Below are 27,550 nucleotides of genomic sequence, written 5' to 3'. Positions count from 1 at the left end.
TGAGATACACAGTTTAATGGTAAAGTGTAAAGAATATTTTCTCGCTGGTAAGACTTTTGAAGAAAGTATATGCAAAATCACATGCATAATATAAAATCTATACCAAAAAATAGCATACCGCATGCATACTGATGAACCACTGGTTAAAGGCGATATACAGTAAGATATTATAATTGAATCACCTGTAATAAGCATATTTTTGTTTATTATCAAGCAGTGATATATAGCTCGATCAAGAAATGGGGAAAATGGACATACATCATATAAACTGTCACTAAATGTGAAAAGTAACAAACATTCACTCATAATAAAACTTGATATAGAATATTAAAACCTATTCTTGTCAATCAAAGGTTTAAGATTTAAGACCACTGACTGTCACTGTAGACGTTGAGGGGCTGAATGTTTACATACTAACTTTTTAAAAGATAACACGCTCTAAATGTACTGTTGACAAATGAGAACAGATAAAATTGCTGTCTATTCAAGACGTAGATACATCTGTTACCATGCTAACGACACAAGAACTCTTTTCCTCAACAAGGGATTTCATCTTATCAGATACACGTTTATGAACAAATACCCTTTCTAAAGTTTCAAATCTTTCGCAAACATATACATACAGCTAGGATCAGTACCAGAGTAGATGGTTTAATCTTACACTGTCACAACGCAACATATATTCTAGACAGATTTATGAGACTCTGGACATATTACACACGATTAAATGGATGGCAATGATACAATATCAAGAATAGTATGAAAAACGTGGTCAGGACACACCAGAGGTGTATTCTCTTGAGCAATACGACTAAAACACACACCAAAAATCAATATGTGGTTATCCAGAGTATTATGTTATGACTGTTTCTGTAATAAAACCGATGCCTTTATCTGCTGTTGTTATGAAATATAGTAATGGCAAAACAGTGACGACTAAACGATCTGTCACACAATGGATAGTGCATGGTGGCCTTAACAAATATGGATGGTTGAAAGATATTTGGTAAAGCATTTAACATGGCGCAAAATGGAGAGAATCGGAGTCAAACCTGTTGGCAGAATGTGGTGTTCCTGTGACAGTCCTGTAAACATGTACAACCAAACAATCTACAATGTATTTTCTAGATTGTGATATATCTGTGGCAGTCCTGTAAACATGTACAACTAAAGAATCTACAATGTATTCTCTAGGTTGTGATATGACGGTCGTGGTCCTGTAAATATGTGCAATTAAACAATCTGCAATGTATTTTCCCATGTTGAAATGTTAACATGAAAGGAGTACTACTACATTAAAATGATCTACTGCATTGGCCGGCAAGAAATCTAAGCTTTGAAATGTTAGATGTTTAAAGGTTCGGTTGAAGATGGAAGTGTTCTATTGTAGTGTTTTATTTTAGGCGTAAATCTGTCTGTAAACAGTAGTACATCTAAGAAAACGAGTATTTTTCCACTTTCAAGAGCTAAATGATAAAAAATATCTACATTTCCAATAAAACGTCCCATCATGTCAAACATTCTCCTGTGGCACCATACTGGCACAGTCTAGCCACTTCAATTCCAACACGTTAACGATATACGAGGAAACACACGTGCGTTTTAACATATTAATCAGTGTTTCATATTTAGATTGCACGTGGACATATGACACTCGGAGGCTAAACCTGCGATAGTTTTGCGTGAATGTCTCCATACATTCATAAAACAATGCCAGGCCCACTACCAGACTACGGTTTCTCGATTGGCTGACAATAGTGAGGACGTGAATGGTGCAGCAATATTCCGCTGATTGATGTCAGTGATTTCGCAGTGCGATTCTTGCATTAACACAAAATTTAATAGACTATAATTCTTTTCTTTTATATATTAAAAAATCATTATTTTTAAATTTTTGAAATGTTCAGTTTGCGTAAACAAAGGACAGGACCTCCAGATCATTCATGTTTGCCGATACGAACCATGTTACTACCAGACACTACAACTGAAATGGATAAACACAGTTATCAGAAGAGGTATAACAAAATGTTTGGACAAAAAACGTGTTTAAATCGCTAGTTCATGTTATACAATACTCTAAGTAACAGTTAATGCAATGTTCCCAATGGAAGATGATGAAGCACTGACAGGTATACTTCCGTCATACAACATCGAAACATACAAACGACTCGGAAAAGTTATGACATATATGACACACAAATCTAGATATACACGTGCACGTATAGGCATACAACGGTGGTCACATAGTATATCCCCCTCTCATCTGTCAACCGCATTCAACACTGTAGGGCTAACCTGGAGGTTCCGACAGGTACATGATGACGGGACCTGAACATGACAGTCAAAGCAGAGTTCTGGATTTTACGAGCACATCATAATGGAACCCCTGAAGGTTGATGGCTGCTGTGTTTTTGTTGTTTCGGTCAGCCTTTAAAAATGGGAAAATGTGAAATATACAAGTGCATAACACACGCAAACTGAAATGATCATGATCATGATCATGGAACAAAAAGTGACAAAATAGATCACTTTTCAAATGGAATGAATAACGACCTTGCATTGCCATCTGGACCCCCCCCCCCCCTGCTTTCTCTCTCTCTCTCTCCCCCCAAACACACCCCCACCCCATTCATTCTCCAGCCCCCAAGCACCAGCAGTGGCTTCGAAATCGTTTAGTCAACTTGAGATCGCAATGATCTTTTGAGAGGTCCAAATGTTTGATTCTTAAAACAGACATGATTAATGTCACCTAGCACCAGTATACATGCCCGATCAAGAGGTGACCTGGGACAAGAGTCAGGATTTGCATCTAGTTATACGAGAACGAAGTGTATGGATTTACAACTTCTTTAATATTTACAACACGACGTTTCTGGGCTGGGTCTTCTCCCCTCATCACAGCTGTAGTCAAGCTACAACTGTGTGGTCAGGTTCGATAACTTGGTTGACACATATCATCGTATCATAGTTGCGTAGTTCAGTACACGTGGTATCAATCACTGGACTGTCTGGACCAGAATGGCAGAAATATCGATCTGCGAAACTGAGATACGATGGCATGTGTTAACCAAGTCAGTGAGCCTGAACATTGACGCCGTTAGTCGCCTCTTAGTATATTTTACTATTCAGCATCAATGCTGACCCCGATCTTGATCCGGTTGACTAGATTACTAACATACTGCAGCCACATAGCTTTAATATTGCGACATTAAACAACAAACCGAATACGTATCTGTCCTGAAAAGAATATTCTACAGCAGGAAATCAGCACAATGGCGATTATTTTGTGGAACGCCGTCGCGATAAATGTAATTACAAAGCAACCAGATAAAACGACAATCATAATCATAACTTTAAAAATCAAGTATGACCGATCACATGTGGCATACAATGAGCAGTGGAAGTGGTATGTTCTCAGAAAGATTGTTTTACACACGTAGTACACGGGTGTATCTGTACTGTTTGGTTTAAACATTGTTACTATCAGGAATATGGTCCACGTGGCCTTGTGCCTTGGCTGCCGTCAGAGATTGTTCTAGGTACTTCATGAACCTGTGGACGTCTTCGAAGGAGCAGAAGATGGGGACTGGGGCGATGCGGATGACACGCGGTAGACGCTTGTCGCACTGAAAAGGTATAATCAAGTTGGCATGAATAATGAGTTCTAAAGCAAACAAAAATTTTTGACGTGACGTGAGGCCGAAACGTATTGCTTTTCCAGAGGTACAGCGATATGTTAAGGATGAGGTGCTGAGTGAAATTATTGAGTAAAGTATTTCAATGAATAAGCGAGAAGTGTGAACGAGTTAGAAGCATGAGGAGGAATGAGTGAGAAGTGGTTGGTTGGTTGGTTGGGTTGGTTGTTGCATAGTCTACACAGCTGCGATATGATGATATTTGCCAACCAAGTCAGCGAGCTTGACCATCCGATCTCGCTGGCAGCCTGTTAACGATAAGCTGAGAAGTGAGTTAGATGAGGTGACGAGATGTGCGGGGTGGCGAGGTGAAATAAGGTTTAACGTCGTACTTGAGAAAATTTCGCTCATATGACGACATGCATACGTGAATGTGTGTGGCTGCTTGTATTAGTTCGGACTTAATCTGATTTTATAGTCCAAGCTCACTGAGATGCCGAAATTAAGCATGAATACCCCCTCATTATACTGACTCTCAGCCGACCAGTGTGTTTTACCCACTAATGGCAGGGATCAATAAGTACCATATTTTAACGTCTTTAACGCGGCCGGGAATGAGAAGTTGGTAAATAGATGAGTGAGTTTTGTGAAGCGAGTGACGGAGCGGGTGTGAAGTGAAGGAATACATTTGAAAGGAGCGTGTATTGATGACAGAGAGGTGTGTGACTGAGTAAACTTTCAATATATTTCTATACATTAGATCCAACAGCGCCGAATGTGATAAAGATTCGATTAAAAGACTGATCGGATCGTCTGTACCACTAAGGCTGCTGTAATACACACTAGACGAATACCCTTGCCATTACGGATCCATCTCAGTGAATGACGTTTATACAACTGAACGCCACATTCGGACATTTGTATCCTCCCCGTGGAGCTAGAATGCCCAGGTTTGCTCCCTGAAATCTAGCCATGACGCTGATGCTCTGTGACGTGCCATCAGTTATGGTAAGGCGTTAACCACACATGCAATCGAGGACAACTGAATCACTTAAATGTCAAACATATTGCTAATACTCACGGAAACACCACGCTTGTACAGTTCTTGAAGAACATGGTGAATGTTGACATTAAACGACAGTGATAACTGGGCCCCTCGTTGTTCAGGATCAGATGGGGTCAGTATGTCAATGTATATTGCATCGGGATCTTCTGACTTTTTATCTGGGCGGCCATATCGTTTTCTTATCAACAACTCTAGATACCCTGTCAGCAACAAGGATTTCTGTCTCAGTGCTGGCAAGGTGGCTTTGTTATACAGCTGGAAGGGAATATTTAACATCCATGTAGTGTAGAACATTTTCATACTCTACACATGAATAAAACAATTAGGATGCATTCTGAAAATTATCAGGTGAGTTCCGAAAAATAGCTTTCGACACAGGAAACAGAGAGACGTTGAACAAACATCGGGAATGGTGCACATAGACGTGATGCACATCGGAAGATTAACATTTGACAATATCAAGCAAAACATTTGGGGCCTGTTCAACTGGTCCCGAGTAGACAAACCTCACAGAGTAGTTGGACACGGAGCACCAACAGCCCACTGGCATTCGCCAAACTGGACATCATGTTTGGAGCACCAAGTTCTGTTTTTGCTAGGCAATCCAACACACTGGGGAGAAGGGGACCATCAATCCCAGAGAGATTGTGAATCAGGGACTATTCCTCTGGTCATTCACCATAGCAGACACACATTAAACAATGATTGGGCATGGGGCAACACAGACTTTGTCCAGGGGTATTCACGCTGGAAGACGAACATTACACAATGATCGGGCACCACTTATCTTAGCCAGGGGTATTCACCATAGGAGACAAACATAGAACGATGATCAGGCGGAGTCACTACGGTCCTAGTCCAGTGGTATTCACCATTGCAGACAAACATCGGGCATGGGGCACCCCCGACCTAGTCTGTGGGTATTCACCATGGCAGGCAAACATTAAACAATGATTGGGCGTGGGGCACCACGGACTTAACCATGTGGTATTAACCATGGGAGAAAAATATTAAACAAACATCAGGCATGGGGCACCATGGACTTAGTCCAGGGGTTTTCAACATGAAAGACAAGAGTTTTTCTTAGTGGAATATTTAGACAGTGGCATGTTCCACACACAAACACTAAATCACAAGACACAAGAAACTTGTGGCATACTCTTCACTTACCTCTAGACTTGCTTTTAGAGACGGGATCAACATCCCTGCAGGGTTGGAGATACGATAGCCGTAGATTCCTGGGGATAAATCCATGTCTGGGAAAGGAATAAATTAATATCAGTCACCTTCCAAAGCACATTTGAACATGTTGCTGGAACCTGACATGGGACTGGTTTATTGGGTAAAATTTCAATGTGTATGTATTCACGGCCATTAATGAACAGAATACATATAATCATGAAACATAATTTAGGGGCTTTGGTTTTACCAAAGGATCATTTTAAAGTGACATAATGCTCCGTCTACCATACCTATAAGGCAATTAGTCTGCCCAGTGTCAATCACTTGGCATATTATCTGTGAAGTTTGTCGTGAGGTAATATTTCTGCTCAAATGTTTCTAATCACCATTGTCCATGACAAAGCGTGTTTCAAGCTTGTGACCCCACCATCCAAGGAGTTTGGGGAAATCGTTCTTTTCATGTTTCTTGTGCAGGAATGCCCCTCCAATACCCCCAGCTCCAGAGCACAAGTACTGAAAGATGAATACACAATAATCACCCATGTCATATGTAATGATGAGGATATATATAGGTTAGACTGGATATATCTATCAAAGAGTTTATGAGAAGCTATATAAGGTCATAGGAAATAAATTACTAGTTTCTCATAACCTCTTTTTTTAAATGGGTTTGTACGGCGGTTGTACTTTTTCCTTCTCTAATATATCCTTCTGACTTTCTACATAATGTTAGTCGTATATACAGTATTATATGCATTTTATATTTGCGACATGTCTGTGTACAAAATATGCAAATATTTTATCAGTTATGTGTGTTCTTTTGAAGGTGTTTGAATCTTTGCTGCCGAATTTGAAGGTAAACAAACGGACATCTCTGGGTTTATATATGCAAATTTACCACTGCAAAAAATAAAATGAAATGTAGAGTGAGGCGGAAATTAGGCACAAGAAATTATTTTCATGTGGCCTTACAAAACAGCAATATCTTTTCATATTCTCATTGAACCTTTTCATCATTATCAGAACATTAAACAAAAAGCATTCACATACAATACATCCCTTAGTAATAAATATACAGTTTCCTGTAAAACTGTGAACTATGTTTTCTTGTAACCACCTCGTTAATTGGGTGAAAGGATACTTGCACATGAACACCCAACGGGTCGCTCTCCAAACCAATGAGTGCTTGTTACCTTGTAAGTGCACCAAGTGGCGAAGTCCACCCCCCAGTCATGGAGATGTAGTTCCACATTTCCCACAGCATGAGCGAGATCCCATCCAACGTAGCACCCCTTCGCCTGCCCAGCCTTGGTGATGGTGGGAATATCAAACAGCTGGCCTGTGTAGTACTGCACCCCAGGAAGACAGACTACAGCTATAGAGTCCCCTTCTTCCTGTATTCTTGACACAATGTCTTCTGTGCGCAGCGTAGTCTCCCCCTTAAACAGCAAACGTTGCAAGATGAGTCAGTGAATGAGTTCAGTTTTAAACCGCACTCAGCAATATTCCAGCTATATGGCCGCGATCTGTAAATAGTCGAGTCTGGACCAGACAATCCAGTGATCAACAGCATGAGCATCGATCTGCGCAAGTGGGAACCGATGCCATGTGTCAACCAAGTCAGCGAGCCTGCCTACCCGATCCCTTTAGCTGCCTGTTATGACAAGCACAGTCGCTTTTATGGCAAGCATGGGTAGCTGAAGGCATATTCTACACGGACCTTCGTTACGAGTTGTGATGAGTGAGTTTAGCGCAACATATTTCAGCACTGTCACTGGTTGCTTGACATTGGAGGAATGGGAAAGGTGACGCAAGTCTCAGACGTTAACAGCTTTCTTTAAACCAACGAGCGCGAATATGAGGTAAATGTAAGAGAATCAGAAATCACAGAAAGGTTCTAATCTGGACTAACGCCACGTGGTATTGATGATCCTTCAGTAAAACTCCAAATACAAACTCTGTAGTCGAGCAGTGGCCTCACCTGCCTGGGCTCGAGCAAGACTAGACTTTCAGCTGGGTTGTACCCATGGAGCCTTATCTGACTTTCGAATGCATACTGAAACAAGAAAAACGAAATCACATCAACACCAAAGCAAGTACTAGAACGGGAATACGCCCCACATCTACATTTCTTGAAGATGAGATGTCAGTCTTCATCGCTCAATACAAAATTACTTGATTGGGAAGACGTTCGAACACGTCATTAAACATGCGCTAAAATCTGCAATACAGATCGTCGTTGGTGTTTCACATTAATTAAATGCCTCTCGCAATAATATGCACACTTGCAAACAAAATACACTAATGTAATCTTAGCAGTTGTATTGTGAAACTATAATCACGTTAACTTGTCTGAAATACATTCTTGTATGGACATGAATTGATTTCACCAAACAGAAATTTTGTCGTCTATATTTGCACGCAGTACAAAAGCGCTCGAAAGGAAAGTAAACGTTTCAGCTACTTTCCTTATACTCACGTGATCAGATGGAAACGACTTGCTTTCGCACATAATTTTGTGCCTTGTGGCAGTTGGTCGGTAAAATGAGACCTATACAAAAACAGAATCAATGAGACAATAACCAGAGCCTTATTTACAAAAATATTACATTGTATAGCATAAAAGAATATGGGCAAAACGATTCGCACATTACGTATTCTCTATATGAGCATGCACATTCCTACAGACCAAGAATAACTCAAATCCATTGCAATAAATCGAAGTTTTGCCTCAGTGTACATATTAGCAGACCTTTTCAGATGGAAACTCACCAGCAATAAATGGAGATTCACTGTCAACCCGTTCATTAGGGCAACTTCACCATGTTGACCTCCTGCAAACGGAATCGTCATGAGCATAGTGAATCATGCTTCACCGTTGGACGGATTCAGTTCTTACTACCATGAAGATCAGCTAAAGAGAAGGTCTGGGAAACCTTTACCGTACTAATCCACAAACGGTTGGATTTCGGCTACAATGATAAAGCTTAATATTTCTGATTTTTTAAGAGGACAAATATTGTTTTTACCGTGATCACAACCATTGCAGTCTCAGAAAGGCTGTCAGGGTACAACGCATACGAACGTTTATTATATTTCGAAAACACCAATTGATATTCATCTTTCATGAAAACACACTTTATCTTTTCCGGAAGGTTTTTTAATCACTTGCTCTTTTTTATTGCAAAAAGTCATAATGAACATAAAAATTAATTTTGTTATTCAGTCTGGACTATGCCTACCTACTATCTTGGCCATGTCGCCATCGACGCATTCATCACAAGTGGCCCAGGGCAGCTCGCCGTGACGATGGCCGTGGATCGCACTGAAATAGGAACACCCCCACTCCTACATGACATGTCAACGTGTACATAAAAAATTTACATACCCGCTACCTGCTCCATACAGAATTGGACATAGGAAGGCTTTCGATCACGTCATTAAAGCATGTTCTAAAATGTGGAATATAGAGCGTTGCTGGTGTTTCCTGTTTCGAGATCGCAGAGCAGACTACATAAGGACCATACCGGAATAAATGTCTACTCATGTTATCGCTACGTTTTGCATATCAGCCTCATAGTAATGAACCATGTTCCGTGTTTAATCTATTACAGTCACTTTGTTTTGAATACTGTGTAGGAATCCATGGATGGAAAACGCTTTTGTGCTACTTTGAGACCATTACCCCTCAAGAAAACGTTCCTCTAAATCTATACCTATCGTGACCATGCAACGGGGAAACGGTTTCAAATCACAAAACATGTTTCTGTTATGACACCTGATCTCCAAGGTCCCTTCAAATCCATCTCTTTATATCTTTCCTTACAAAATGTGGGTTCGTGGGCCAAAGGGCGTCCACAGACAGTCGCAGACGTCACAGGCGCCGCAATGAACACAGTGGACAGGCTCTACTTATTATCTGGGCTGTAAAATCACTTTGGCTTACATTTTGGACCATTTCTCCAGCTGGATCTTTATATACTCTTCTGTCTTCTTAGGGCACAAACCAAGAGAGTTGCCGACAAAATAAACAGAGTCTTCTTCGGGGTCGACTAGCGTTTGGTCAGCTACAAACAAAACAATTATGAATTAATTTTCTGAAAGAAAACACTTAATGACCCATTTGAATGAGGAAAGTCGACCACGGGTTTCCGGCATGACGATCGTGCACCTTTCATCACAAGACTACCCCACCGACCATTCTCTAGGGAGTTATGAATGTACTACAGAAAACACATGGCGTATGGGAGTATGAGCGGATTAATGGGATTAGCCTGGAATTAAATATATTTGTAACAGAGAAGAGCAAGTTTTTTTTTAGAGAGAGTATTACACAAATTAGTTGTTGACAACAATGATCCGGTGATAACATTTTCTTACCAAACATGATTTCCTTCATTTTGGGGTAATGGAATTCTTTCCTGAAAGCCTTCAGTTCATCCTTTTCGTCCATAAATTTGGCAAAACTCTTCTCCGTCACTTGAACACCAGCCTCCGCTGCAAAGGTACACAGGCGCTCTGCTGGACTTCGTTTGGACATTGTTGACCGACTAGAATAAGTAATCGGATTTACAAGCATTAATCAGAGTGGTTAACCAAAACATGCATCCTGCAATGCATACGTTAATCCTAATTCTGTATGTCACCCTAACGTGAGGATGAGGGTTAGAATTGGTCTTCAGCATTCCATGCTTGTCGTAACAGTCCACTAACGGGTTCAGGGGGCCATGCTCGCTGATTTGTTTGGCACCTGTATTCGTGGGCCATTTGCGTAGATCGATGTTCATGTTGTTGATCACAGGAATGTCTGGTCCAGACCACCGCCATATAGCTGGAATATTGCTGAGTGCGGCTTTAAACAACAGTCAAACTGTACGTAATCTTCTTGGGCTCTTCAGTCCACGAATACACAGGGGTGCATTATGTACAAGGGGACTCCACCGCGAAGTTCGGTAATATCAGCCCACAAGGACGAGAATATAGCTCATGATATTAAAATTTTGTTCTATGGAAACCTGAACAATATCTGTTTAAGCAGTCATAACCTAGCAAAAGGCATCATATCAAAACTACAGGACCTACACTCTTAAATAAAAGAAATGCATCAGCAGTTTTCAGAAGATTTTATTTGGTTCGTTCAGGAACATGTATTTTAGGTAATTTCAATGGTAAATAGGTGAAAATTCACACGTCTGTAGACAAAGTGTTAGCATTGTATACATTGTTTCAAGATATTTTGACTTGAATTTAGGGTTCCTTTAATTCATCACGACACTGTGATATCTAGGTACTGATCGATGTTCTACGATATCAGTAATTTTTGGATATCAGAAATTAATCAAACATATCCTAGTAAACTAGAGAGTCTACGATACAATTATACAATAAAATAAGAACTTCTAACATAAACACAATCTACAGGTTTCTTACCTTGAAACAAGAAAGGGGAGAGCTGTGAGTACCATGGGCTTATTCAAGCAAGTGCTGAGATCCAAATCCCAAGTGGATTACAAGCTCAAAGCTCCACTGGTTTCACATCACCAATTTCTCTGATGTAACAATTTCAAAATGTTTTAAACTTAACCCAAGGATTACATCACGAGCGTACATTTTAATTCCATGTTTAGCCTATAAACAAACAGGCGCCGGCTGGTAACCTTCCCCGCAGGATTGTTCATAATTAGTTATCAAGAATGCCTTTGTTGGAAGTAGATCTACATTGATATGGTTGATCAGCGACAATTAAAAGATTTTCTTCTGGGGCAGCTTGTAAATATAGGCCTAAGGATTATCACGGGGGTAGTTAACTTTTCTTGATAAGCAGGGGAAAAGGGTGTCGTACCATGCACACTATCAATACTTTGTTGTACAAAAAATAATCTGTAAAAAAATCTAGGGGGCAGCTACGACCTTGCCCCGTGGGCTACCTATACTGCCCTGATTTTACCCACGCTAAATTTATGAAACGGTTCTGTGGCAATACCACTAAACCTTTTCAAACATTTACTGTTGCTTACATAGTGTGTTAATCAGACAGCTACTCTGAGTTCGATGTGTATGATGTTCTTTGAAATCTGGATAAAAGGAGTATGCTCTGTTGTATCTCTAACGTAGTAACAAGTGAACGCAAAACACGTGTGACCATGAGAACCACATTTCATGGATGGCAAATGTCAGCTACACCGGTGATGGCAAGGCGATACCTCGGATTGCCGAGAAGTAAGTTTGCTGTGTGTTATTGCTTATTATTCCACCTTTAGGAGCCGAATTAAGATATGTGTGTTTGTCAGCCTCTCGTAAGTACATGACAAGCGGCTAATTATTGTCAGATTAACGGAGTTTCATTTCAACTGACGGACTGACTTCCCGTCTGTTTTCGGTGCAGAGCGGCTGAGAGCCTAATATTAGATAACCGCGAGTCTGTGTTACCGCGTGGATTCTGCGACGATTATAAGGGAGGGAATGTTAGCTGTCGTTGTTCGAATTCCGTTACACGTTTACCTAAGTCCGACTTACCAACTGATGAAAAAGTCTGCCGTTGTTTGAATACAGAGAAGGGGTGTCCTTACATCAGCCTTGACCTTGGTTTGTGTTCGTGATCAATTGAACAGTGGTTTTCAAAGTGCAACGTGATGTGATCTTGCTTTTGTATTATGTGTTTGCGTGATTATGCACCGGGGAGTCGCCGACCGGAAATTGCACACCTTGTCAATCTGCTGTCTGATATGCACATGCATGATTTTTGTCCCCTCATGTCCCAGCAAAACCCTACCAAGATCTAGTAATTTAGCTTCTTATCACAGCCCAACCCATGTATACTCGAGTTACAAAAGAGTCAGGAAACAATAAGTGCATGTTCTCAGATGCAGACCAACAAAAGAAACCGTTCAGTATTTCTTTAGAAAGCTTTCTGTACCACCACTAGAAATATTCCATTTGCACAGTGATGAAAATAATGTGAGCTTAACACAGAAAACAAGTGGCAGTAACAGGTGTTATCTGAAATTTACAGGGAAGTTCGTAAGGTAATTAAATATCACTCTTGGTGAAACGTGAGGTCTTGACTAGACAATCAGGTGATCATGTACACTGGATCAAAATCATGAAAGACAGGATCACTCCAGTGACACAGGATACAGATTGAGTTGGGTGCAGGGGTGCGCACACCTCCTTTAGCCCTAAAAATTACAAACTGTAAGTAACCATTGAAACTCTAGAGAGAATTAACTGTGCATACCTCCTTTCTCAAACATCTGAATCCTTACCTGTATAAATATGTTACTTCTCTGTTTACAAGGGCTGAGATTATGCTTCTTACAAAGAAAACAAACGTTTGGTATGCAACACAGTTAAACTCGTCAAAACTCACAAAACCTGTTTGTAGTTCGAGTTAAATTGTGTACGCTGCAACCTATGTTGTGTTTTCAAAGGCAACTATTTGGGTCAGTTGTCAGACTTCGTGACTTGGTTGATTGTTTGGGATGTTAGTCATAATGCATTGTTTATCAAACAACAAACAGCACAACACAATACATCAATTCCGGACGTGTTTAACCAAGTTTGCATTTGTTTATTATTTTTTTTTGTTATGGAATTTTGTGTCAGTGTTGTCAAATATAACATGTACCATTGATATTAAATGGAAAGCTCTTTTATATGAAGGTTATTGTTTACTAAATCCTATCTGAGGATGGTGATGAATGCATTCAAATCATTCACATTAAACATCCAGCATAATGCCTCTTGTGCACTAAGCAATACGATTAACAATATTGAAATTTAAATAGAATGAAAGTGCCATTACTAATCCTTGTGGACATCATAGAAGTTACAGAAGGATGGGGTTAAGTGGACAGTTGATCAGCTAGTGTTCCACAGGTTATGTGGGGTGACTTTGAATCTTAACTCACTCACTAAATGAGAGTTTCACTCAGACATTAAAATGTGAGGCTGGCTCTGTAATGCAGGCTTCTAGGATGCATCTCAGTGTATCACAGTTGGTGCCCCATGCATTTTCTTCATATTTGTGACTTGTATATTTCCTGTAGTGTGTCATTTTGATACGGTAAAGACTTCTTTCTTGCAGATGTTGTTTATTTTCTATCAAACTGCATGCATGTTATTGTTGAAAATGTTATCCGCATGTTTAGCTTACCTGAACCAAATAAGCTGATGTTGAAGCCAAATGTTCACAGTCAGTCTCTGGTGAACTCTTGCATTGATACATTTGTCCCATTTCGTATAACACTGCAACCTTTCAAGGAGTAATTTCAGTAAACAGTGTTCACAGAAGCCTTATCCCACATGAAACATGAACAAGAAAGGACCCATATCAACTGTATGACCATTCAAAAAGTGGTTATGCCTACACTGGTATAGAAGTTGATATGCATACTTGATCTGCCAGATTGAATAAGACGACTTTAGGTGTATTATGACATTTACCCTATGGCCTCTGTTTTCTGAATTTTCTCACCTGTGAAGATCAAGTTCACGCAACTCATCAGAGGCTTACAGACCACTATCATATATAGCTTGGCAATAAACGAAAGGATATACTCAATTGTCGTTATTACATCTATTAACTTACTTCTCCTCAGATGAAAATGACAGTGTCATTATTCAGGCAGTTTTGTGGGCGTCATTATGAAATTTATTATGGTGAAATCATATTTAGGAAACCTATTTTTAAAATCAGTCAGTAGAAATGAAATAACAGCAGTTTTATAGGAGCCTGGTAGGTGGGAAAGACGACATGTCACAGTTGTTATCTTATTACTCTAAAATAGGCTTTGTTACCAAACAATGTATTCCATTTTGACTGATAAATGATTGTCATGAGGTAAAAACAATAATATAGGTGAACTGATGTACCAGATGTGTTGGAAATATGATCATATGCATGGCATTCATGACAGTTGATTGAATAGCTGCACAGCACATTTACTGGTAATGGGAACATCTGTTCAGTGTGACAAGTACATAGCGTATAGATTAATACATTATATTGAAATATACCTATCCTCATTTAGAAGAATTATCTACCATGAGCAGTGTTGATTGTGTGATGTTATGGGTTAAATAGTGATGACACCAGGTGTCTGTAGAAAGGTGAGCATATCCTGCATCACCAGTAACACCTGACATAATCACATGCAAAGGCCACTAAAGAAACGTAAGATCTTAAAAATATATTTGCCAAAGCACAACTTGTGTACAAACTGTTGCATGTATTCATTAGTATAAAATAAAGGGATCCTTAGAATTGTATAGACCATATAGTCACTGATAGCCAGATCAACTATTTATTTACTTGCTTGCTTATCTATCCTTTGTGGTAGTTTTGAAAACAGTTTGGGAAGTGTGTTTTGTAGTGGTGTTCCAATTCATTGATTTGATCAATAATGATCGGTAGAAAATATACTGGACAAATATAGTGAGGGATTGTTGAATATGAATAATGACATATTTATGACGTATTTATTTGTTGATATACTGATATATTATCAGTCATAAAAATACCATTATCCCCAGCTTATTTTGCCCAGTACTGTAATCAGGAATCGATCATAGTATCTGTGATTGATCATGATTGGTTAATATGTATCTGCATGTCTGCATAATGTAAGCCAGTAACTATTTACACTGTTTTCAATGTGAATTCATCTCATTTAGCCCATATATCATGTCGTATATCCATTTCGGGTCAAGCAAGTTGATATCTTGTAATAAAGGCAAGCATATAAGTACACAACAAAGGGCTCCCTCATTGGCTTATGCATCTGCCTGTGACAGATAATAGTCTCATATCATATCACCTGGACTAACTTTATGTGACTGATTATTCATCGATGATTGGTCGCTTTGATAATTAAAGGATCGATCATGAAATTTCAACCAATGCCCAATACTAGTGTTTTTATTACTGACAAAAGAGTGAGTGGGAGTGGTTTTAACTCTGCTTGGAACAGTATTCCAGTTATATCATGGCATGTCGGCTTGAGGTCAGAGGAAGTCTGGAAAGGTTCTGATTTTTACATTTACCACTTTGAGAAACATCAGTAACATGAGATAAGTTGTCATGCATGTATTGATGCCCAGTGTACGCATGCCTTCAGTAATTGATGCCAAGAATTGACATGTCTTCAGTTGATGTCCACTAATTAATGATTGATTAAAACATGTTTTATTCATTGATGACAAGTTATCCAAATTTGAGACACCCTCTCATAATATTTACAACAGTTGTGTTTACATTAGAAACAGAGAACATATACATGAGAGATCTTGTGTTTGAGGAAACAGAGCAGAGAAGTCGTTTAGTTTGATTGATGTAATTATGGACTTGTTTGAGATATTCCTCAGTTGAGATTTAATCCTTTTAGTTAGGAATGCTTTCAGTTCCCATATATGATTTAATCCCCAGATTAGGCATGCCATACGTTGTCATTCATAAATAATTTCCAGACTAGTCATACCTTCAGTTAACATCCACAAGATAATCCCCTGGGTAGACTTGCTTTTAGTTCATATCTATGAATAATCACATGAGAAATCATTCCTTCATGTGACGTCCATGAGTTAATCCCCAGAGTAGGCATGTTTTCAGTTAACATCCATAAGTTAATCCCTTGGGTAGGAATGCCTTCAGTTGACATCCAGGAGTTAATCCTGTTGGTAGTCATGCCTTCAGCTGGCAATACTGAGTTAATCCCCTGGGTAGGCATGCCTTCTGTTCACATCCATGAGTTAGTCCCCTGGGTAGGTATGCCTTTTGTTGACATCCATGAGTTAATTCCCTAGGTATACATGCCTTCAGATGACACACAGGAAAAACCCCCGGGGTAGGCATGTCTTCAGTTGAAGTCCATAAGTTAATCCCCTGTGTAGGGATGTCTTCGGTTGACATCCATGAATAATTCCATTTGTAGTCATGCCTTCAGTTGGCATCCATGAGTTAATCCCATGGGTAGACATGAAATCAGCTCACATCCATAAGTTAATCCCCTGGGTAGGCATGCCATCAGTTGATATGTGTGATGAGTTAATCCTCTGGGTAGGTGTGGCTTCAGCTGACGTCCATAAGTTAATTCCCTGGGTTGGTATGGATTCAGCTGGCATGCCTGAGGTAATCCCCTAGGTAGGCATGTCTTTAGTTGACATCCAGGAATAATCTGCTGGGTAGGCATGAATTCAGTTGACGTCCAGGAATAATGTCCTTTCTAGACATGCCTTCAGCTGATATCCAGGATTTAATTGCCTGAGTAGGCATGCTTTTAGTTGTCCTCCACAAGTTTATCCCCTAGGTATGCATGTCTTCATTTGATATCAGGGAGTTGATCCCCTTGGTAGGCATGCAATAAGTTGACATCCATGAATAATCCCATGGGTAGTCATGCCTTCAGTTGTCATCCAGGAGTTAATCCCCTAGGTATGCATGCCTTCAGTTGACAGTGATGAGTTAATCCTCAGAGTCAGCATGTCTTCGGTTGAGATCAAGGAAAATTTTTAAGGGTAGGCATGCCTTCAATTGTTAATTCGTGAGTTATTCCCCTGCTGAGGCATGCCTTCAACTGGCATCTTTGAGTTGATCCCCTGAGTAGACATGTCAGATGTCATCCATAAGATTATTCTCAAGGGAGGCATCATGTTTGCCAGGTGTTTGTGATTTAAAACAAGCCACCAATTCAAAATGCTATTTTAATTATTCATAGTGATTGGATAATGTTTCACACATTTGACAATGCATGAAGTATTGTTTGTTTTGTAGAATTAACAGAAACAGCAAAATCGGTATAAATTTTAGATTGTGGAGTTTGAGCTACCATCAAGACTTGTTACATGGTGGTTACCAGTAAGACTATTATATTTAAGAGCTTCTGGCAAGACCATAACTAGTCATTGGTTATGGTTAAGAGCTTCTGGCAAGACTATAGCTAGTCACCGGTTAGCCTACTGGCATGAATCTAATTGGTCACTGGTTATTTTTAAGAGCTTCTGGCAAGACTATAGCTAGTCACCGGTTAGCCTACTGGCATGAATCTAATTGGTCACTGGTTATTTTTAAGAGCTTCTGGCAAGACTGTAGCTTGTCACTGGTTATCTTTAAGAGCTACTGGCTAAGAGCAAGATTGTAGCTGGTTACTGGTTATCTTTAAGAACATTTGGCTAGACGGTAGCTGATCACTGGTTATCTTTAAGAGCTACTGGCAAGACGGTAGTGGATCACTGTTTATCTTTAAGAACTACTGGCAAGACGGTAGCTGGTCACTGGTTATCATTAAGAACTACTGGCTAAGAGCAAGATTGTAGCTGGTCACTGGTTATCTTTAAGAGCATTTGGCAAGACGGTAGCTGGTCACTGGTTATCTTTAAGAGCATTTGGCAAGACGGTAGCTGGTCACTGGTTATCTTCAAGAGCTACTGGCAAGACGGTAGCTGGTCACTGGTTATCTTCAAGAGCTACTGGCAAGACGGTCCCTGGTCCCAGAGATATTCAGGAGCCGTTGCACATCATGACCACCGTTGCTGCTTCCACCTTTATCTGGGCCTAGAAAATTGTGGCAGTATAAAACGCAGCCTGGTTCGGAGCGTTAGCGCAGGCGCATCAGACCCAGGGAACCAGGCTGTATAAAACGTTCCATCTGAACGCGCAGTATGGTAAATAGGTGGTAACTGGCAAGTTTTAACTGGATGTCACACAAGTGTATGAAAGGTGTTGTTTGCAAAACGTTATTAAGCGCGTTATTTGAAACCATATCCATACCGTGATCCACTTCCCTATTACATAGTTGTACTAAGGCGGTTTGTTAAGATTATTTATAGTGTTTTATTATGAAACATCTTATGACGTATGAGTAATATACGCCAATCAGTATACCTCATTTGGAAAACAGATGCTTTGTTCCATTTGTACAATCATTCAGTGGACTTTATTGAACTAGTGGGAACAAAAATCAAAACAAAAAATACAAAGTACAAAAACCCATGTAATAACTTGTCACGACCACTCACTCCTAACTTGCTGCATGCATATCATCCTGCACGTGATCATCGCCGTCCTCGATCTATCATCTCGGCTGTTACAACCAGCAACAGCACCTTGGACTGACACTGTACAAGATGCTTGTGATGTTGCTAGAAGTCAGATGCCGTTTAAACGACCCAGTACCTCGGTTTTCGTTCATGTGTCAAGTATCCTATTGCATTTGAAAACTGTTAACGGTTTAAGTGAAGTTGGTGTACTGTGATATTTAGCGTGAAGATGTCTTCCTTTTAGAAATAAGGTTACGCCTTTACTGGATGGGAACGCCACTGTTGGATGGGATGAGAATCTAATAATAAATGTATTGTGTCAGAATGGCTTACCTCAGTACACCATGGGCTGCCCTATCTGACCTGGTTGTACACTAGTAACTGCTACAACTTGGGTTCTGGGATGGATGGAGGGCCTAATGAACAGATGTTACTAATGGAGGCGAGTTATGAGGATGTATGAATTGTTCTGTGAATAATGTACAATTACCTGTTCATGCATAAATCTGCGAGGGATTGTGTAATGAGGCGAATAGATTTGTTTCATATTGTTTTCATACGCATATGCGCATGTGATTTGATTCCGTTTACAACAACGGTGTTGCAGGCTCCACGTGGGGATTTTTAACGTATCTTTAGTCTGTGGTACGCCAGTTACCGGCCAGTAGGTTTTAGGAATGACACACATATGTACATAGGTACAAATATGGGTCAGAAAATGTAGGAGGATCTGTACAATGTACAGACACACAGTAAGAGACTTACGGAATGTTTGTATGAGAAATGCCATTGAGTGGGTTTTGTGACACCGCAGATTAACTGGGCCATGGCGGCAGGTAATCATCTAAACGGAAGCCGGCCTAGTAGGTCGTTACACCCAACCGACATAGGTGCCTAGGGACATATTTTAACACCGGACTCCGACAATGAGATGCTACCTCGCAAGTGTGTTTCTGTCAGTGTATTGGTATGTCCGTATTTCAGTGTTACTCTGGCCTATTGTTAGTGTCAATATCGGATTCATGATCAGACCTACAGATCAACCATGATGGTCTTTGGCATTTACTTTGTCATACCCAGTAACTATTAGTATATTTCTTGCATTTACGAAACTGAGGAAGGCTTCATCTCAAATGAGAGCTCACCTGTTGTATGGCGAAACCAATATCAGCTCTAAAGACATATAGGACGACGCGATTGTTTCACCTTACTAACGTCATCTGGGCCCTGTTTCACAAAACTCTCGTAAGCCTAAGGTATCGTAACTTTCTTCGTGGCATTTGTACCTGGCATACTGTAACATAGGAGGTGGAAATGCTACGAGAAAAGTTACGAGACCTTAGGCTTACGAGAGTTTTGTGAAACAGGGCCCTGGGCTGACTTGCACGAAGCGATCTTAGCGTTATAATGATTGTACCTCCCATTCTTCAACATAGGCTTAAGGAAGTCGTAACGCTAAGATTGCTTTGTGCAAGTGGGCCCTGGGCTGTATACGCATTCCAGTACTTGAAAGTATTGTCCTTTCACTGTTTTCACAATCTGACCATTCCACAGAGGAAAGTATTTCGTTCTTCTCATTCCGATATGCGTGTAACCCCATGTACATTTTATCGTATAGAGACTTTCGTATATTTGCTGCACTAAATTCAAGTCGTAGACAGTAACTATACTCACACCGCGCGCGCGCACACACCGATACTTGTTGGCGAGCAGACACATCACCACTTAGCTTTGGACGTGTAATTTAGCCCAATGAACCGTTCTACACCCGTCCTCACCTCTTCTAGCCCTTACGATGTTTACGTCAAGCATATCTAATGTATACAGTTTGTATACAAAATTAATTAGTAATATTTGTTTATCTATCAAGACTCTGATCCATTAGATGAGACGGTTTGCCGACCTTACTCGAGCCGGAACACGCTAATCGTGGTTTCCGGTTCCACATAAGCTCCTGCTATGATCGCTCTCTTGAAAGTACACTTCTTGGTTTCACGGAGGGAACGGTCTCCCTCGTTGGCCGTTTATTGCCCATTCGTCTTATGTAACACTACATGTGGTTAATATGATATGCTCTACCAAACCTCATCCTGGTGTTAGACACTGGATAGTTAGGTGATATACCTTTGTCATACTCATATGTCCGAGTTGTGCGTAACTGTGCCAAACCATTGCCTAGTACACTGCTTTGACGTAGTAGTTAAGACAAGACTTATATGAACACATGTCAGTATGTAATTCCATAAACCCGGCTGAGGGCACCTGCTTGTGGGCAAGGTGGCCTACATATCGCCCGATGAATGACACAAAAACCTCCACCTGTCATATGGAAAAGCGTGCCGCACTGAGCCACATGCCTGTGCCTGTTGTTGTGCAGTCGATTACAGGGGCAATGATCGCCGACAATGATTCGCTAGGACTGTGTGCGGCTCTTGTTAGTGTTTTTCCTTTGCATACCCGGATGATATCTCGACTGCTTCGCGATGTAAGTTGCGCCGAAGTATTAAGAGTGTATCCTCATAATGAATTAGAGAAATGTAGAAATGTTTCTGTGTCACAATATATCAAATGACTCAAATGTCCTTCCTTCAAATAACATTACTCCATGATATCTTAGCTGTTTTAAGAGGTGTTCAAATAAATTTAATTATGATAAATCTGTTATGTTTTTGTTTAAATGTCATCTCCCAGTGTCAAAACTGTGTTGAAACTGAAAGAAACGGAATTCAATGCACATTCTTACTTTGGCTTCAAGTGATATTATCAAGCACTTTTACAAAACCTTTGAGTTTGGTAAAGTACGTGACAGGTTGTTTTAGAACGACTTTGTAGATCTTTCCAACTATAGTGTAAATGAAGCAGAGTTATTATCTACAAAATGCTTCAAATATCGACAGGACATCGGGGTAATCCTTCTCCCTTTGTAAACACATATACATAAACACTCATTCAATAAAACTATTGTGCAAAATGACTGATTCATCAATCAGTGATTTAAAATATCGATAAATCCTTTTATCGATGCTGATTATGCCTTTCTTACTGGGCGTTTCGTACACGCAAGGGTGACGACTTCATTCTACTATAAGAAGTATATTTAATTCAAACTTTGTATGAGAATATGTGTTATATGAGAATATTGCATACTGATGTATCAAATTATGTTCAACTATACTTTTAACAGTGGATTCTGCTGTGAGACCAAGCCATGCTAAGCTGGCACTTCACCACTTGGCTTCCCCCGGAGCGTTTGTTATGTTATACGTTTGTCTTGATAGAATAGTTATAAACGTATGTTCGGTTTCAAACTGAATTCATAGATGTTAAATCCCTTCTTTTAACTGAAAGCAATGTACTCTTGTCTCGAGAAAAACAAAAAGTATGGTTAATGACTGAAACCCACGATGACTCGTTACGTGAAAATGTCCATTTATTTTTCAGTTGTAAATAATGGCAGCACAAGACTCGGGGGATGTACCCCCTCCGTCTTCTCCTCCGACCCCACCACCTCTACCACCCTTAGTACCGGTGTCACCCTCGTCTGAAGTCAGTGAAGACGAGTCCGGTAGACATTTGAGGATGAAGATGGATTTAAGCTGTGTAATAGGTACGCAAGCAAGATTGACAGGATATTACCCATTGGTGTCTGTAATATGTACCGTATATATATTTATGCCAGCGATTGTTGCAAAATAAGTTGTCTGTTATTGTTACTGGTTAATAATTATTAATGCTTATAATCTTTACTAGATAAAAACTTTTAATGTTTTAATTGGTATAATTAACTTGAACGTTTGTTACTAACAATATCCGTGGGTGATTATGTTTGTTGCTACGAGTTTTGTCTTTAAGTTTCTTTTTCAGGAAAAGTGCCTTTATTTTGATTATCATTGTATCATCACATACACCGCACCGCATTATAACTAACGGGTATGTTGATGATGCTGCATAGCAATGTGTTGATACTGTCCGTTATACTATAATTAAACACAGCAGATCGCACATTCCTTTATGGGCTGGTTGGCTGCTGTGGCTACGAGGGAGATTATGAGGCCGGTTTAGTCCCAAGTGACCGGTCTCTAAAGGTTTTGCGTAAATGCAGTGCAGGACCCTCTCCTCCATTGCTTGAAACCTCTGGAGTTGCCACATGTTAGGTCTTAGTTCGCGTTTTTAGCCGCTTTCATGATTTAAACTTTAAGGTCCTGGAATTTTTTGTTGTCAATGGCGGCTGAAATTGACATTAACACCTAGTCGCTAACGGAGGAGGTAAAGGAAGGACTCCTTTTTGCTTCCCTGATAATAATTTAAGAATGGAACACAACCTTTGGAACCTGCTCTCAGGCAGATTCATAGTTTATCAGTGCAGCGCGAAAATGTGTCAAACAGGAAGATATGAGAGGTTTTAGCTGGAAGCATTTTCCGAATAAATGAATATGAGCTCTGTCTGCGAGCAAAGCAGCATTCCATGCAAATGTAGGTTAAAACTGAAAACTGAACAATCAACAAACGTTGGGAATATCATGTTGAGTCACAGCTGTGCTCCAAATTAGTCTTTCTTTGGAGACATTAGGGAAAGTTAAGCACAAAGCTGTCATAGAGGTTAGCTGATCGTAACTGCATTCACTTGCACATATCTGTTTCAGGATCCAAACGGTATCAGAAAGAGATGCAGTTCCGTATGGTTGGAGCCATTGAGAAACGAGACCTGGGAAAGATCCGGCATCTCATAGATTCTGGAGTCAACATAGACTGTATTATCCTCTATGCTAAAACACCCCTCATCCACGCCTTGGAGCAGGGCTATGACGATGTGGCCGAACTGCTGATCCATGCTGGGGCAAGCCTGGAGAAGTCAGAAACCATTGCCTGGCAACGAAGACCTCTTCACATGGCGGTTTTGAAGAACTCCCTGAGAATGGTAGAAACACTGCTCAGTAGTGGAGCCCATGTTGATGGGCAGGATGGTTGTGGTATGACACCCCTTCACCACGCCTGTCACCTTGGCTTTAGAACAGTCGTGGAGGTGCTGATCCACAACGGTGCCTCGGTTCACCGCGGAGATTACGTGGAGCGGGATGCTCTACACAGGGCCATTGAAGGCAAGCATCTGGACATTGCAGAGCTCCTACTCAATTATGGCACCTCCATACATGGGGCGGATAAATACGGGTGGACACCGTTATTTGCTTGCGTGATGGGTAACGATTTGGAAGGAAGTCGATTCCTCTTGCAACGGGGTGCTGACGTCAATTATAAGGATCACAAGGGTGACACCCCGTTGCATGTCGCCTGTGACAGATTGTCCAGGTCGAACATACGGACTATGCTGTGTACCTCGGTGGACTTCTATCGACGGATGAGACGGATCCCCACGTCTGACATCCAGCAGCTTCTCCAGGGAGAGAACAAGGCTCACTTTGAGATGATCGATTTGTTGGTTAACACTGGGGCTGACATCAACGCCGTGAACGACTTCCAGACCCGTCCTGTCCACATGACACGCGACCCAGTGGTGCTGAAATACCTGATTCTGTGTGGTGCACACGTGGACTATGATATGGTGTTGCTGACACATCTGTTCGGAGGGGAAGCCGACTGCCCCAGCTGGCTTGAGGAGGAGTTTGTGATGCAGAGGACACTTCAGAGAATATGTCGCAGAGTCATACGACACCATCTTCATCATTCAAGAAACATACGTGAAGCAGTGAAATACCTCCCTTTGCCCAGAAAGTTCATTGATTACCTGAATGTTGCTGAATTTGAACATCAAATGTAACATGTTTGTTGACGTGTTTGCCAGACTTCTTGTGTCCATTTTACCTGTGCCTTGACGTGGATGAAAGTAAACGTTTTGTATGTATGACTATTGGGATTTCTGTATTATTTTCTACCCCTAACTTGCTTGCATTTGTCTGGATATCATCGTATTAGCTCATCTGTTCGTGCGGAATGTAGCGGACGACTGAGCCCTTAGTCATTTAACCTTTACAGATAAACGTGTAGAGACAGACAGGTTATATGTACTGCATGTCGATAACAAATATGGCTCACGGTATAAGAATGATTACAGCACTGTAAAACATACATGTAAATCAGGAGACTACAAAATGTCTTCGTTTATTACAAAGCATGTCGACGTACTTCGTTCCAGTTTAAATACTAGGAAAGATTACTTTCTGTCATAAACACTCGTTCACGGTCCACTTACGATCATTCATGGGCCACTTATGATTTAGCAGGTCAAATACATTTTCGAATATTCCATCGACGTGACAAGGACGTAGAACAGCACATCGGCAGTAGGGAAAATAATGTGGTTCAAGGACTGTGAGACAGACTATAGTGCAGAGAGGGCTTGGCAGGGAAAATCATTGCTGTATGTTGTAATTTATGGTACAATTGACATGGTTGGCCCAGGCAGGAAAGTGCATAATGGCACTGGCACATGCGACGAATGTGAGCCAGATATATGGTCAATAATGAGCCTAAGTTCAAACGAGCCGTAGGTGATTGAACTTCAACAGTCGAGCTACTTATGACGTCACCAAACAACGGGCTTGATAATGGCCCGTCGTCAAGCATTTTGCGGGCATTATCAAGTTACAGTGGCCCGCTCATTTCTTATAACGTGCGGTCGTTTTAATGATAATTCTATACATTTTAGCTATAATGTAGTTCATTACAGAGTGGGCCACTGCGTTTTGTGTTGTGAAAGGTCGCTTGTTAAGACTACCGATGACTTCTTTTTCACTTCAAGCTTTCCTCCCATATGAAGCTGGCATAATACAACTAATGTTCCAAGTGGTTGGGTGGATGGTTTAAACAACGCAGCACTCAGACATATTCCAGGTATATGGCGGTAGTCTGTTAATGATCGAATCTGGATCAAATATCCCAATGATCAACATCATGAGCATCATTCTACGCGATTGGTATACGGTGACATGACTGTCAACCAAGTTAGCGAGTCTAACCACCCAATCCTGTCAGTCGTCTCTTGGGACAAGCATGGGTTACTGACGATCAGTTCTAACCCGGATCTTCACGTGTTTGTTCCAAACGCCCTAAACCTATTACACTTTCGCCCAGAGGTTGTGGGCAAACTGACCTCGACAGAAGCTTTGGTGTGTCTGATGTGTTCACGTCGTCGTCAACACCATTGCTTAGCTAGTGGTTTCATCAACTGGGTCAACAGTTAAAATCCAGCGTCGTTTCAGGGCCGTCGACCGTTGTGTTAACGCTCCATTCCGTATTGTTCCAGCTATTTAAATGAGGTGAGTAATCGGGTCAGTGTCGAGGGTGTGGCACGAGCGGCACCACAGTCGTAGCATGTCTACCTTAAACTGTAACTTGCAGTATAGATACGCATCAGTCTTAACATGTACTTCTTCTGCACCGATGGCTGGAGTATAGGAGACACAGCTGCCGTAGCATGTCTGCCTTTAAGCTGTAACTTGCAGTATGGTATACGCGTCAGTCTTAGCATTGCTGTCTTCCACTGAAGGCTGGTATAGGAGGCACAACAGTCGTAACGTGTCAACTGGATGTTGCAATATAGTATCCGCGCCAGCCATAGCATGTGTTCCCTTACTCTGTAGGCTCGAATATGAGGCAATACAACTACACTGAAATTACATAACGGCAGATTCAAATTTCGATTCAAATGCGTTCATTTGATTATATTAGGAGACGCTTCCACTTACGCGTCTTGTTATCTTGGGTGGATGTCAATATATATTTACCTGATAGTAAATTTCATCTTTTGTTCTAGTTAAGGAGACGCTATAACCACAACGCTTGCAATATTTGTGAAATGGTACATGGACTTCATCAAATTTGTCGATATAGTCTCATTACTAACAATAAGTATAGCTGTGAGACGTTCCCTGACACGAGTTGATCCAGCACGGCACAATCCTGCTGTTTGTAACTGACATTCTGATGAATTAGGTCAACACACTGTCCCACAATTGGTCCATTCCTCGTGGGTTTTATTGCTATGATGACGTAATCAAACATTTTTCATAAAATCTTTAAACGTAGACACAGTAACACATTCTTCCACTTCATGTTGCCAATGATCTCATATCGACCACTAGTAAAAACATGTACCCAATTATCAAGGCATGATCTCGCAATTAGTGAAATGGACTGTATGAAATTTGTGTCAATATTTACTTTGAAATATGCAGCAGGTTGGACTAAAGATTTACCAATTATTACAGGTCGACATAGTCGAGGGCAAACCGTAATCTGTGCAGTACGTTAAGTCCCTCCGTCAACATTCATCTGATAAACTGCCGCGACCCTCTCGTGTATACACCAAGTAATCGATAATTACTCAGGTTGATGTTGAATTATTTTGAAACGAAATACACAGTATGAGATTTCATTGACATAATTACAGACTAGAAATACTCACGTGCGTGTATAGTGGAGAAAATATCTGAATCAAATCAGTGTAAATGCGGTCTTGCGTGTTTGGTTCTTTCGCTTGTGAGGGATCTCTCTGTGATCAGAGCACCTGTGAAACTGTTTCGTCCACGGGTCCTATGATAGATAGCTGAGGACAACCCACCTACTCGTACAGTCTTTCTGTACAACAAGCTTTGGCAATGTGGGTCAAAAGCTC

At 40.7% G+C, this 27,550-nt stretch overlaps 2 protein-coding genes across 5 annotated transcripts; one reads left to right on the top strand and one right to left on the bottom strand.

Annotated features, from left to right (window-relative positions):
* LOC137277460 (kynureninase-like) lies at positions 1 to 27,550 on the bottom strand. Of its 3 annotated transcripts, none has more exons than XM_067809189.1 (12): positions 27,341 to 27,550; positions 10,264 to 10,433; positions 9,830 to 9,950; positions 9,126 to 9,208; positions 8,656 to 8,717; positions 8,363 to 8,434; positions 7,865 to 7,939; positions 7,077 to 7,322; positions 6,270 to 6,396; positions 5,872 to 5,957; positions 4,717 to 4,956; positions 1 to 3,626 (listed from the first exon to the last, which is right to left on the bottom strand). In XM_067809189.1, exons 2-12 carry the CDS (start codon positions 10,421 to 10,423, stop codon positions 3,468 to 3,470), a joined length of 1,431 nt encoding a protein of 476 aa, XP_067665290.1. In that variant the 5' UTR covers positions 10,424 to 10,433; positions 27,341 to 27,550; the 3' UTR covers positions 1 to 3,467. The 3 variants fall into 3 exon arrangements, with proteins under 3 accessions (XP_067665290.1, XP_067665292.1, XP_067665291.1); XM_067809191.1 differs by lacking the exon at positions 27,341 to 27,550 and adding an exon at positions 19,252 to 19,301; XM_067809190.1 differs by lacking the exon at positions 27,341 to 27,550 and adding an exon at positions 13,149 to 13,228.
* On the top strand, positions 12,029 to 24,784 carry LOC137277462 (serine/threonine-protein phosphatase 6 regulatory ankyrin repeat subunit C-like). Of its 2 annotated transcripts, none has more exons than XM_067809192.1 (3): positions 12,029 to 12,102; positions 22,360 to 22,525; positions 23,562 to 24,784. In XM_067809192.1, the coding sequence occupies exons 2-3, from the start codon at positions 22,369 to 22,371 to the stop codon at positions 24,692 to 24,694; spliced, it is 1,290 nt and encodes a 429-aa protein (XP_067665293.1). In that variant the 5' UTR covers positions 12,029 to 12,102; positions 22,360 to 22,368; the 3' UTR covers positions 24,695 to 24,784. The 2 variants fall into 2 exon arrangements, with proteins under 2 accessions (XP_067665293.1, XP_067665294.1); XM_067809193.1 differs by lacking the exon at positions 12,029 to 12,102 and adding an exon at positions 12,239 to 12,468.

This window comes from Haliotis asinina, chromosome 3, assembly GCF_037392515.1.
Source record: "Haliotis asinina isolate JCU_RB_2024 chromosome 3, JCU_Hal_asi_v2, whole genome shotgun sequence".
Taxonomy (NCBI): Eukaryota; Metazoa; Mollusca; class Gastropoda; order Lepetellida; family Haliotidae; genus Haliotis; species Haliotis asinina.
The sequence above is the reverse complement of the archived record's forward strand: the minus strand, read 5'-3'. Positions and strand labels throughout refer to the sequence as shown.

Excerpts from the sequence above, each read along its gene's own strand:
- LOC137277460 (XM_067809189.1), bottom strand. The coding sequence starts at position 10,423 with ATGTCCAAACGAAGTCCAGCAGAGCGCCTGTGTACCTTTGCAGCGGAG. Across the intron at positions 9,209-9,829 it reads CTGGAGAAATGGTCCAAAAT|TGCGATCCACGGCCATCGTC; the intron begins GTAAGCCAAAGT and ends TTCCTATTTCAG. Across the intron at positions 7,323-7,864 it reads TCTTGCTCGAGCCCAGGCAG|GGGGAGACTACGCTGCGCAC; the intron begins GTGAGGCCACTG and ends TTGCTGTTTAAG.
- LOC137277462 (XM_067809192.1), top strand. The coding sequence starts at position 22,369 with ATGGCAGCACAAGACTCGGGGGATGTACCCCCTCCGTCTTCTCCTCCG. Across the intron at positions 22,526-23,561 it reads GGATTTAAGCTGTGTAATAG|GATCCAAACGGTATCAGAAA; the intron begins GTACGCAAGCAA and ends TATCTGTTTCAG.